Source organism: Geospiza fortis, unplaced genomic scaffold (assembly GCF_000277835.1).
Source record: "Geospiza fortis unplaced genomic scaffold, GeoFor_1.0 scaffold543, whole genome shotgun sequence".
Classification (NCBI taxonomy): Eukaryota; Metazoa; Chordata; class Aves; order Passeriformes; family Thraupidae; genus Geospiza; species Geospiza fortis.
In genome coordinates, this window is record NW_005054587.1 from 529,026 (window position 1) to 541,634 (window position 12,609).

General features: G+C 55.0%; 2 protein-coding genes across 2 annotated transcripts in view; one reads left to right on the plus strand and one right to left on the minus strand.

Annotated features, from left to right (window-relative positions):
- The window catches only part of LOC102039156 (ubiquitin carboxyl-terminal hydrolase CYLD-like), a 10,261-nt gene extending 4,005 nt beyond the window's left edge, over positions 1-6,256 (plus strand). Inside the window, exons 8-14 of the mRNA XM_005429938.2 lie at positions 343-438; positions 1,165-1,231; positions 2,250-2,379; positions 2,616-2,724; positions 2,873-2,991; positions 3,575-3,794; positions 4,533-6,256. Coding sequence (XP_005429995.1) covers positions 343-438; positions 1,165-1,231; positions 2,250-2,379; positions 2,616-2,724; positions 2,873-2,991; positions 3,575-3,794; positions 4,533-4,717 — 926 coding nt within the window. The 3' untranslated portion in view covers positions 4,718-6,256. The remainder of the gene's footprint in view (positions 1-342; positions 439-1,164; positions 1,232-2,249; positions 2,380-2,615; positions 2,725-2,872; positions 2,992-3,574; positions 3,795-4,532) is intronic.
- A 252-nt stretch (positions 6,257-6,508) lies between these two features.
- NAPRT (nicotinate phosphoribosyltransferase) lies at positions 6,509-12,293 on the minus strand. The gene is made up of 13 exons (XM_005429945.2): positions 12,269-12,293; positions 11,585-11,712; positions 10,954-11,036; positions 10,390-10,520; positions 10,197-10,312; positions 9,535-9,728; positions 9,244-9,384; positions 9,020-9,104; positions 8,810-8,890; positions 7,870-7,972; positions 7,635-7,792; positions 7,357-7,464; positions 6,509-7,192 (listed from the first exon to the last, which is right to left on the minus strand). The coding sequence occupies exons 1-13, from the start codon at positions 12,291-12,293 to the stop codon at positions 7,133-7,135; spliced, it is 1,413 nt and encodes a 470-aa protein (XP_005430002.1). The 3' UTR covers positions 6,509-7,132.
- Between the last annotated feature and the right edge of the window lie 316 nt (positions 12,294-12,609).

A 12,609-nucleotide genomic window follows, 5' to 3' on the forward strand; every position in this document is an offset into this window, starting at 1 on the left:
CGCTGCCCTAAAGGTGGTACCTGGCACTGAGGGAAACCTGGCAGCCACATCCCAAGGTGTTCAGGACAAGGAGGAATGGTTTTAAACTGACAGAGCATGGATCGGGATAGGATTTTGGGAAGGAATTTTCCATGTGAGGGTAGTGAGGGGGTGGAATGGAATTCCCAGAGAAGCTTTGGCTGCCCCACTCCTGGAAGTGTCCCGAGCCAGGTTGGATGGGGCTTGGAGCAACCTGATCCCATTGGTGGCATCCCTGCCCATGGCAGGGGGTTGAACTGGATGAAGCTCTCTTCCAAGCCCAGCCATTCCATGATTTCCCTCACCTGCAGCTGGTTGTTGTTCCCAGGACTGGCTTTGTCAGGGCCAGCAGTGTGATGCACCTCCGGGAGCAGCTCACGGACAAGGGCCAGTGCTCCAGCTTTACCAATGCTGAGAAAGGTAAGGAGCTCCCTGGGGCCCTTCCCCAGCTGCTTCCCTGTGTTTTGCCTCCTCCAGGCACCAGCTGGCAACTTCCCTCTTGTGCTTCTCCCAGGAATGTGCTTTAATTAGGTGCTGATGTTAATTGGTGTAAAAATTCACTTGTAAAAGTCTTTCAGTTTTCAAATCTCTCTGTACCCTTAGAGCCCCATCCAGTGGCTAAAGGGGCTCCAGGAGAGCTGGAGAAGGATTTTGGACAAGATATGGAGGGACAGGACACAGGGAATGGTTTCCCACTACCAGAGAGCAGGGATAGATGGGATATTGGGAAGGAATTCTTACTTGTGAGGGTGGTGAGGGGCTGGAATGGAATTCCCAGAGAAGCTGTGGCTGCCCCACCCCTGGAATTGTCCAAGTCCCGGTTGGATGAGGCTTGGAGCAAGCTGGCACAGTGGAAGGTGTCCCTGCCTATGGCAATGGCTGTAATTCCATGATCTTGAAGGTCCTTTCCCACCCAAACCACCCTGGAATTCCATGAAAGTGCAGTCTCTGAAGGCTGCTTGGCATTTTCTATGTTCCCTTTGGGATTTTTGTCTTACCCATGTGCTCTCAGCCTTTATCCCTAACCTGAAGAGGAAATTCCAGGCCCCTGGAACACCGACTCATGTTTACCTGGCAGCTCTTGGGTGCAGTGGGACAAGGCAGTTCCTGGTGTGGTCTGATCCATCCTTTCCTCTCACTTTCCAGATCCTGAGGAGTTCCTCAATCTCATAATGCAGCAGATCCTGGGAATTGAGCCGCTATTGAAACTCCAGTAAGTTTCCACAGCTGAGGGATACAATTGCCAGAGACAGGCCCATTAATTTTGCACCTCACAATCCCTGGGTGGATGGGGGTCACTTGTCCCTTTCCACTAAAGTTTTTTGGAATCACAGCTCTAGGGTTTTGCAACTCCTTTAGGAACTGACTGATCCTGCTTATTGTGATCTTCCCATCTGGGCAAAGACACTTCTGAGCCCTCCCCGGAGGGTGCTGCCTTCAGAAAATCAGGATAAAAACCTTGTGCCATCCTCAGGGAGAGCCAGAAGGGGTTTGAGAAAGGTGATGTCCGACTTTGGTGCAGATCCAGCAGTTATCCAACAGCCTTTGGATGAATTTGGGATGAGTCCAGGCTGCCAAGCTGGCTCAGCTCCCACAGCCTCTCAAAACAGGCAGCCCATGGATGCAGTCCCAGTTTTTTGGGGACTCTACAAAGAGGATGAGAGGCTGGAGGAAGCCAAAAATAACTGTGCTGTTTGTGAGCACAGAGAGGGAATTGTTGGGTTTCTGTGCTCCTTTGTGGAGCCGCCGCTCGAGCCGTGGATCGTGGAGTGCTGGGAAAGGCTGAGCACAAAGAGGACTCTGTGCTGCAGCTCCCCTGCACGGGGTCATCCCAAGGAAATCCTTTCCCTGCTTTCTTTAGGGATTGTGAGAGGTCTGCACACAACTCACCTTGAGTTTTGGATGTTTTTTTAAATTAATCCTTCATCGAAGCATCCGTTTGTCAATTTAAATGCTAAATTTGCTCATACTAAATTACCTTTTAGATTTATATTGAGGGGAAATTGAATTTTGCTTGTAGGATGTGCTGCTCCAAAGAGATAATGAGGCCAAAATTCCTACTTATCTACTGCTCCCCTGGCATAGATTTGGTATGTTTGGGTGGAAAAATGGCTTTGTGTAGCACCAAACCACCCTCAGTGCCTTGAGCCCAGGAGCTCTCCCAGGACAAACTTTGGGAAACTCCAATTTTTGTGTCACCACATCCCCAATCCCACAAGCTCTCCTTGCAGGTCAGGAGGCCAGGCGCAGGAATGTTACTGCTACCAGATATTTATGGATAAACAGGAGGATTTGGTGGTTCCTGACGTGCAGCAGTTGGTGGAACGCTCCTTCCTGTCCTCAGATCTGAAGCTGGTGGAGGTGAGTCCAGTTTCCTTCTGCTTTCCTGCTTTTCTTGCTTCCCAAAATACCTGTGAGGCCTTGGATGTTCTATATCCAACCCTGAATCCAGGAATGACTTAGGAAAAGGTCTCTGCTTTCCCTGTTTCCCTTTTGTCCTGTGAATAATGACAGCAAATTGAGACAGAGCAAAAAAATCTCTGGGATTTGGCTCTCCTGGCAGGGTGACTCCTTTCCCTTTTTTTTTTTTTCCCCAGATCCCATCTTGCTTCATTATCCAAATGCCACGTTTTGGGAAGGAATATAAAATGTTCAGCAAAATCATCCCTTCCTTGGAGCTGGATATAACAGATCTGCTGCTGGACAGTGAGTGATGATGATGGGCTGTGAGCAACCAGCTCTGGGCTCTCTGCGGTGGGATTCTTCTTCCCTGAGCCCGAGTTTTGGCAGGACAAGCTGGATTTTAGGTGGGATCTGGAGGAGACACTCTCTCTGAGCTCTGTTTCCCTGGCAGGTCCCAGGGAATGCTGCCTGTGTGGGGATGTTGCCACTCTGGAATGCTCGGAGTGTTTCAAGGACAAAGTGTTTGCAGCCACAGGCCTGAAGCAGTTCTGCAGCTCCTGCTCCAAACAGGTATTCCATGGCTATTCCCAAAATCCACCTTGGAAGCTGTCAGAGGGATGAGCCCTCCCAAAATCTTCACATTCCCCTGGCTGTCCCTGCAGCCGCTCAGCTCTTTTCTGAGGGTCATTCCCACCAGGAGCCAGAGGTTGTGAACCCTCTGCTTGCACAGAGCCCAAATAATAATGGAATCATAGAAAAACTTGGATTGGAAAGGACTTTGAAGCTCATTCCAGTTCCACCCCCTGGATGCTGCTCACTATCCCAGGTTGCTCCGAGCTCTGTCCTACCTTGGACAATTCCAGGGACGGCACATCCACAGCTTCCCTGGACAACCTGTTCCATAAATAAAGTGTAATCCTGCAGGAGCTGAGTGCTGATCCCTCCCTGCTGCTTCTCCATGAGCATTCCCAGTTTCTGCCTCTTGCAGGGTGGGAAGCTCCCATCTCATCTTCCTGATGCCAGGCTGTTCCCAGGCAAGCAGGGAGCACGGAAATCACATCAACAGGGAATGAATTGGGAATCTGACCTCTGCCCTCCCTTCCTGGCGTGCCAGGGCCAGTTGTGCCAATGCCACCCTGTCCCCTCTCCTCAGGTTCACTCCCATCGCCACCGCAAAGCGCACAAACCCCGGAGGCTGCACATTCCAGAGGAATTCCAGAGCTGGAGCGCCCAGGGCTGCCAGCAGGTGCCACGGGAGAAGCTGGAGCTGTTTGCAGTGCTCTGCATCGAGACCAGTCACTACGTGTCCTTCGTGAAATACGGCCCTGGCAATGAGCACTGGATGTTCTTCGACAGCATGGCCGACCGGCACGGTGAGGGAATGGGAATGGGATGTGGGAATGGGATGTGGGAGCTGCCTGGGCCTGCTCGGGTTGGAATTTCCTCTCAAGTCCCCCTGTTTAGGCTTTCCATGAATTTGGCTTTCCTTTAATTAGATTGCAGAGGGGCCAAGGGGGTTTTTCCAGGCGTTTCCAGCTTGTGGTTGTGGTCAAACAAGGGATTTGGGATCCTATCCCAGCTGGCTCAGCTTGTGGGCACAGATTGGTTCTCCTGTCCTTCCCCACTGTGCTTTTATCACAGAATCATGGAATGGTTTGGGTTGGAAGGGACCTTAAAACCCATCCAGTTCCAATCCCTGCCATGGGCACCTTCCACTATCCCAGGTTGCTCCAAGCCTCATCCAACCTGGACTCGGACAATTCCAGTGATGAGGCAGCCACAGCTCCTGTGGGAATTCCATTCCAGCTCCTCACCACCCTCACAAGGAAGAATTTCTTCCCAATAGCCCATCTATCCCTGCCCTCTGGCAGTGGGAAACCATTCCCTGTGTCCTGTCCCTCCATATCTTGTCCAAAATCCTTCTCCAGCTGTCCTGGATCCCCTTTGGGTTGGATGGTCTCCCCTCATCCAGCCTCTTCCTGTGCTTTTGGCCTCTACATCTCCCAGCTGAGGCTCTGCATGACTCTGGAGTGTGCTGGGATCTGCTGGAGCTGTAGGAACCCATCCCTTTGGGATCTGGTTTGGGATTTTTCTCCTCCTTTCCACCTCAGGTGGCGAAAACGGCTTCAACATTCCCACGGTGACGCTGTGTCCCGAAGTTGCCAAATACCTGGACTTGCCCCTGGCTGTGCTGGCCCTGGAGCAGCCTCGGGACATGGATGGGGTGGCCAAACGCCTCTTTTGTGACGCCTACATGTACCTGTACCAGAGCAGGAAAATGGCACTTTACAAGTGACACCATCCCAGAGCTGATGGCAAGGAGCAACATCAGGAGTGGGAGCTTGGATCACCCCAGGAGGTGGAAGCAGCCAAGTCTGGATGCTCTGAGCTGCCTCTTCTTGCCTCTCTTGGTGTCAACTTATCCAAGCCAGGCTGGGTTTGTTAAATCCTGGCTTTATCCAGTGGTAGTTGGTACTTGGGCACAGCTGGACTTGGAATTATTGATGCTCAAATTCATTCTTATTCCCCACATTCCACAAGTCTCCCTCTCCGGGTACTATGCAGCTGGAGCATCCCCACATCCCTGTTTCCCTGCCATCCCTGCCCTCCAAAGCTGGGGACCAGCAGAAATCAAAACACAAGGAATTATCCACAGGTTTACCAAGAAACCACAACCTTTCCTAAGACATCCTCACCCGGATTTGTGGAGTGAGGAAAATCAGGTCAGGATTGATTTTCCTCACCTGTGTCCCTCAATGCCCTGCACTTCCCTTATCCAGCACTATCTGGCACTTTCACCCACCATCCCTTATTTCCAATCATGGATATCCTGAGCTGAAGCTATGCTTTAAAAATAGATATTTTTCCAAGAACAAAACTGGAAGGAGGATGGGAGCAGAGGAGCAACATCTGGGCTCCTGCTGCTTCCTCTTTTTGGCAAAATCTGCACAGGATTCAGTGTTACAACCTCACTTTCAGCACTTTCTGCCCCACCTTTGCATCCACTTCCAAGTTCTGGGGTCAAATACCAGAATTCCAAGGGCAAAAATAGAAAAAAAAAAAGAGCACTCTGGGATTTTCTGCAGGAGGGTTTAGGGTTTGGGTGGGAACTGGTGTTCCTCAGGTTAAATGAATTTTTACACTTGGGGGTTCCCTGCTATTAAGTGGGAAGTTGAGTCAGTGGGATGCCCAAATTCCACAAAAACCTCAAGGAAAGCATCCAAGAGTCCCAGACGTGCAGGTTTAACCCTGTTCCTCTCTTTTCCTCCCCTCTTTAATACAGAGTGGAATAATTTTAACAAAGCCTGGAGATTTGGGTCGGTCCTGGTGGCTTGGGATGCGTGGTTTGGGATCTTTCTGGCATTCCAGGTGTTGCCAGCAGGTCCTGGAGGGATTCTTTCCCTCTGCTCAGCTCTGATAGGTCACACCTGGAATACTGGGTCCTGTTTGGAGCTTCCCAGTACGTGAGAGACAAAATCCAAGGAAAAACCAGAGAGATGATGAAGGGACTGGAGCATCTCCTATGAGGAGACACTGAGGGGGCTGGAATTGCCCAGCCTGGAGAAAAAAAAAGGCTCAGGAATCTCCTCGATATCCATAAATACCTGAGGAGAAAGTGGAAAGACACCCAGGAGCTTCTCTGCCCACCAAAATGGTTCCTAAACATCAGGAATTGCATCTTATCCACTAGGGTGACAAATGCTGGCCCAGGTCACTCTCCTTGTTCTTCATTCCTCCTCTCCCAAAAACTCAGGAAAATCTCTACTCAGGTACAATGGACTCCTTATCTTTGGTGCTTTGCTTTAAAAAGAAAATCTAATTTTTAGCAAACTGACCCTGGATTTTCTGGAGTATTTTTTTCCTGTCTTAATATGGGATACAATGCTGTTGGAATTCCCAGAATTCCAACACCATCAGGCCATGCTTTGTTAAGCTCTTAGTTGTTTTCTTCCCTGTAATTTCTGCCAAGATCCAAACCATGGAGAGGACAGCAAAAGCCACAAGTTTGATCCCTGGGGATTTCCTTCTCACCTTCCCATTCCCAATGGAGCTCCAAAGGGTTTTTCACTGGAATAAGGGTCAGAGCCATGGTGGGAAAAGGCCTTTATTTGAAATTTTTTGCTTAGTCTGAAGCTCAGTGTGGGTTAGAGCCACGTTTCCTGTGGGAACAGGGGTTAGAGAGTGCAGGTGGCAACCTGGAGCTGGGATCAGCCTGGATCTGGGATCAACCTGGAGCCAGCCTCCACATCCCAGGGAATTTGGCCAGAGTGGAAAGAGCTGGAATGTGGCCACAGAGATGAAGCTTAGAATTGCCAAAGCAACGAGTGTCTGCCATAGGTACCCCATGGGTGTCCCGTGTCACCCTTTTGGTGGCACTCCAGACTTTGGTCTAGCGCCACCAAGTTGGACACAGGGCTGGCAGGGCCACCAAGTTGGACGCAGGAGTGGCAGGGCCACCAAGGAACGCACAAGGCTGGCAGGGCCACCAAGCTGGGCACAGGACTGTCACTTCCAGGGGATGCAGGGACGAGCTCTGCTTTCCCCATCCCTGTGTTCCCAGCTTCCCTACTGGGATCCCAAGGCGCTCTCCCAGTTCCTGCAGGTTCCTCGGGTTAGCACCAGGTCTAAATTAGAGCCATTAATTCCTAACGAGGCACCCGGGCTTCCCAAAAAAGAGCAGAGCAGGAGGTGGGGATGAGCAGGGACCCCCTCAGAGGCTGCCCTGGCGCAGCTGCAGGAAGAGCTGGTGCAGCCGTTCCGTCACGGCCACCTGGGAATGGGAACAAGACGGGTCAGGGAGCAGCTCCTGGGAATGCCACTGCGTTTGGTGGCCCGAGCAGCATCCAGTGGAATGCCGCTGGATTTGCTCAGGCCACCAAATCCAGTGGCATTCCCAGGTGTGTGCCGGTGGGATGTGGGAAGTGCTGGACATACCGGGTAGGGCTGTGGCTCGTGGAGCCGGCGGTGAGCAGGGCTGAGCAGGTTGAGGGACACCTGAGCATGGGTCCTCACCTCGGGCAGGCTGGGCAGGGGCTCACACACCTGCAGGGATGGAGATCCAGGTGGGAAGATCCATGTGGGAAGCCACCACCCAAGCCACCGCATCTGGGTCGGCAGCAGAGTTGTTGGCGCATCTCAGAAGCCACCATTGCCCTGGATCCACCCTCCAGCATGGAAGAGGAGCCTTCCCAGGAGATGGGACCACCCCTGACCTGGCCATCCCTGAAGTAGGTGCGATGGAGGGGCTCCACAGTGGTGGGAGTGACCTTGGTGGTCTCCTCCAGCCGCCCCAGGACTCGGATCCCCAGCTCCTGCCCCGCACTGGGTGACGGCTCCTCTTCCAGGGCCATGAGGTCCATGAAGGGGTGACCTGCCAGGAAGACATCAGGGAGAGAGTTATGGAGCAAGAGATTCCCCCAGGACTCTGGGAAGGGTCTCCAGACTCACCAGCAGCATCATAGAGCCGATAGATTGCCTTCATCCCTGGGATTGTCATCTTCTCCTCATCCTCCGTGAGCTTCAGGCATGGGGAGCCATTGACCTCCACCAGCTGTGGGAGAAGGGAAGGGAACCTGTGACCCCTCTGGAGAGGCAACTGATGCAAATCAGCTAAAAAAAGACAATAAAAAACCCTAAAACCACCCCAAAGTTGGGCATTCTGCCTCCTCCTGCCTGTGGAGGACTCTGGGCTTCTGGTGGGCAAAGAACTGTCCATGACCCAATGCTGGCACCTGGAACTTCCCTGTGTCCTGGGCTGATCCCACAGTGGGGGCAGCAGGAGGGGGGGGAATTCTGCCCCTCTGCCCTGCTCAGGTGAGACCCCACCTGCAGAGCTGCTCCAGCCCTGGAGTCCAACATCAGGAGGACGTGGAGCTGCTGGAGCAGGTCCAGAGGAGGCCATGGAGATGCTCCAAGGGATGGAGCCCCTCTGCTCTGGAGCCAGGCTGGGAGAGCTGGGAATGCCCAGCCTAGAGAAGGCTCCAGGCAGACCTTGGAGCCCTTTCCAGTGCCTGAAGGGGCTCCAGGAGAGCTGGAGAGGGACTTGGGACAAGGGATGGAGTGACAGGATGAGGAGGAATGGCTTCCCACTGCCAGAATGCAGGGTTGGATGGGATACTGGGAAGGAATTCCACCCTGTGAGGGTGGTGAGGGGCTGGAATGGAATTCCCAGAGGAGCTGTGGCTGCTCCTGGATCCCTGGAAGTGTCCAAGGCCAGGTTGGACAGGGCTTGGAGCAATCAGGGATAGTGGAAGGTGTCCCTGCCCATGATGGTGGAGAACCTTCAAAAATCCCTTCCAAGGCAAATTCTTTTGTGACTCTGTGACTCCAGTGGGGCTGGATGGCCATGGAGGATTGGGATATTTGGGATTTAGGCTGCCACCTTTACCTTGTAGACACAGCCCAGCGATGGCTGCAGGGGACACGTCACCAGGTTGGTCCCGATTCCAATCATGTCGATCTCACTCCCCTGAGGCAGCACAGAAAACAGAGACCATCAACATCCCAGCCCTGCCAGCACCAGGGACAGCCCAGGTGACATCCCAGCCCTGCCAGCAGCACCCAGGTGACATCCCAGCTGTGCCAGCAGGCTCCTCACCTCCCTCCTGAACTGCTCCAGGCTCTGCTCACTGATGTCGTTGCTGACAGCGATGGGGATGGTCCCAAACCAGGGCACCTGGAAGCTGCAAGGAGCAGGATTTGGGAGGATCCATGGATCCACCCACAGCACCCAGAGCTATGAGGGCTCCCAAATCCTGACTGGATGCAGGTGAGGATGACAGGGACAAGTGACATCCATCCCAGAGCTGGCGTGGGACTCACTGAGCTCCGCAGGCTTGGAACACTCCCCGGATTTCCTTGGATTGCTGGGCCAGGTCCCCACTGTCCAGGCGCACTCCGATGGCCTGGTATCCCAGCTGGTGCAGTGCCAAGGCCACGGCACAGAAATTGGGCAAACCGCTCCTGGCATGGGCAAGGGAAGCGTTAATGACAAGTGGAAAACTGATCCAGGGTGGATCCAGCATTATTTCCAAGCCCTGCACCAGCCAACATTCCTACTTCAGGGCCACATCCATCCCCTGTGCCATGGTGGCAAAGTCCTGGTGTCCTCACCTCCTGACACAATAGGTGTCCAGCAATCCCTGGAAGTCACACGGGAAGGTGACGGCGTAGGACACGAAGGCGGCCAGCTCGCCCTGGTTGGCCTTGCTGGGAGGAGTCTGGAGCAGGACACAAACCTGCTGCAGCCAGGACACAGCCAGGTCTGCCAGATCCACGGGATCTCCTCCGGCCCGAGGCGGCAGCTCCTGCCAGGGGAACACGGGATTTGCACAGCCCGTGGCATCATCCAAGGTGCCAGGAGTGTGGGAACAGGTGCAGTGTTCCATTCCCCATCCATCCCACTCTAATCCCTGTCAGCATTCCCATCCCACCCCTATCCATATCCTCATTCCCATCCCATCCCCATCTCCATCCTACCTTACCCTGATTCCCACCACATCCCTATCCCATCTCCATTCCATCTCCTCCCATCCCCAACTCCATACAAACTCCATCCCCATCCCACTTCCCTCTGCCCATCCCAATCACACCCATATCCCACCTTCATCCACATCCCATCCCCAACCCTACTCAATCACTCTCCCATCCCAACCCTTTCCTATCTCCACTGCTATCCCCCCTACATCCCCATCCCCATGAGATCCCTACCCCATCCCATCCCATCCCTATCCAATATTCTTCTCCATTCCCATCCCATCCCAGGCCCTGCTCACCCGTTGCTGCACCTCCTCCAGGCCCCTGAAGGACATGATGAAGGAGTGGGCGATGGTGCCACGCACGGGAATTCCGTAGAGTTTTCCCGCCAGGATGTTGCTGGTGCAGTCGAAGCCTGCGAGGAGGGACAGGGGGGACACCCAGGTGATGGCAGGGCCGCGGTGGCACCGGGCACCGTGGGGTGGGACTCACCCCCAATGTAGGAATATTTGGATGCCGAGAGAGCTCCATCCGGCCCCTGCGCGCGGCGGAGCCCCATCTCTATGAGCTTCATGTCTGGGCCAGCCAGGAGACGGAATCTGGCAGCGTTGGTGGCCACCAGGCTGAGGGACAAAGGGGACAGGTCACACAGAGCCAGCACAGCCAAGGGGAAGAGGCTCCAGGACCCTCCCTGCTTGGACGAGGGTGGGACTCGGTGGACAGGGATGTGGTGGGGTTGACCAAGGGGACTTGGGGGACAGGGAGATCCTAAAGGTGACCTGTGGGAGACCAGGACATCTCTCAGGAGAACCTGAGGGACAGGGAGACTCTTCAGGGTGGGCTGGACATGGGAAGCCCTCAGGAAAACTTGGGGGGACACCCTCCAGTAGTTAAATTCAACTGGTAGAATTCCAGCAGTTAAATCCCAGTAGGGGACTTGTGGGGTCATGGTACCCCCAGCACTGGGGTGTCCCTCTGGATCGGGGGGTGCTGCACTCCCTTCCCTGTCCCCCTCCATCTTCCAGGGGCTTTGGGATCATCCCCATCACAAAATACCTGGCATAGTTGATCAGGCACAGCAAGGTGGTCTCCAGCAGCTGCACCACCAGGAGTGGCCCCTTCACCTGCAGGAACGGCACCTGAGGGAAGAGAAGTGACATCCTGGTCCCTCTGGAGAAGAGAGGAGCTGGGAAAGGCAGGAATGGGGGTCCAGGGGATCCCAGAGTCAAGGAAAAGGAAAGACCTGGGCCTGGGAGAGGTGGGATGGTCAGGAAAGGGGTTGCAGAGGGATATTGGTGAAGGAAAAGGGGGTACAAGGGGATTCCAGTGCCAGGGAAGGGGGTGCAGGGGGATCCTATTGCCCAGGAATGAGGGTCCAGATTGTCCCTGTGCCCAGGAAAGGGGTTCCAGGGGTTCCCAGAGTGAAGGAAAAGGGGGGCCACAGGGTGGGGACATGAGGATGGCCAAGATGGGGGTTCAAGGGGTCAGTGGTGTTGAGGAAAGAGCGGGGAGGCTGGGGGGTGGGAAGGCAGGAGTGGCAGTCCAGGAGCTCCCAGGGTCAGGGAAAAGGGGGGCACTGGGAAAAGCAGGATTGGAGTTCCAGGGGATCCCAGGTTCAAGGAAAAGGAGAGGTCTGGGAGCTGGGAGAGCTGGGATGGTCAGGAAAGAAGATGGAGAGGGGTCCCACCCTGGCAAAGACGACGGAGCCCTCGGGAATGGCGGTGACGGTCACCTCGGAGGCGTCCAGGGTGGCCAGGTAGTCAAAGAAGGCGTCATCGATGGTGCTGGGCAGGACAGAGCGCAGGTACGCAACATCTGTGGGGACAGCACGGTGACACCGGGGACGAGGGACACAGGGGGAGGTGGGGGGGAACACCGAGCCTCCCATGGACAGGTGAGTGACAGCAGGTGGGTGACAGCACCCCCAGAACGGAGTGTGACAGGGTGGGGTGGCCCAAGTCCCTTCTGAGGGACATCTCTGGAGGGTGTCCCCGTGTTCCCCCAAGTTTCCATGACAGCTCTTTGTGTCCACCCCTGCCCTGTGTCCCCTGAAGAGTCTCCCTGTCCCCTAAGTTCATCTGAGAGATGTCCCTGTCCCTTTATGAGTTGTCCTGATCGCCTACAGTGCCCCAGGGGGGACTGTCCCCCAGGTCCCCCTCAAATGCTGTCCCTCTCCCCCACCGCAGGTCCCCAGTCCCACAGGTCCCTCTGAGCGACGTCCCTGTCCCCATTAAGTTCTCTTGAGGGATTCCTGTTCTCCCGAAGTCCCCTGTTCTCCCCCATCCCCAGATCACTCTGAGAAATGTCGCTGCCCCCCTTAAGTCCCCCTGAAACGTCCCCAGAAACCCCTGGATGCTGTCCCATCCCTCACAAGCCTCCTTGAGTTGTTCCCCCATCCTCCTCCGGGGGGGATTTCCCTCCTTCCCCCCACGTCCCTCCCACCCTCATCCTCTGCCCTTTCCCCTCCTATCCCCTGGAGTTGTTCCAAAGCCTCCCTGGGAAGGTTCCCCTCCTTCCTCTCCCACCACCGCTCCTCAAAACGCTTCTCCCCCCTGTCCCCTCCTGTCCCCACTGTCCCCTTGAGCTGTACCCCCCTCCCTCCCTCCCCCTTGACCCTCTCCCGTCCCTTCTTCACCCTCTCCTCCATCCCGCCCTGCCCCCTGGAGCTGCTCCCCTGTCCCTCCAAGTCCCACCGGGACGCTCCCCCCGCCC

Excerpts from the sequence above, each read along its gene's own strand:
- NAPRT (XM_005429945.2), bottom strand. The coding sequence starts at position 12,293 with ATGGGGGAACAACTCAAGGAGGCTT. Across the intron at positions 9,105-9,243 it reads TTCCAAGCCTGCGGAGCTCA|CTTCCAGGTGCCCTGGTTTG; the intron begins GTGAGTCCCACG and ends TGCTCCTTGCAG. Across the intron at positions 7,465-7,634 it reads CCTACTTCAGGGATGGCCAG|GTGTGTGAGCCCCTGCCCAG; the intron begins GTCAGGGGTGGT and ends CCATCCCTGCAG.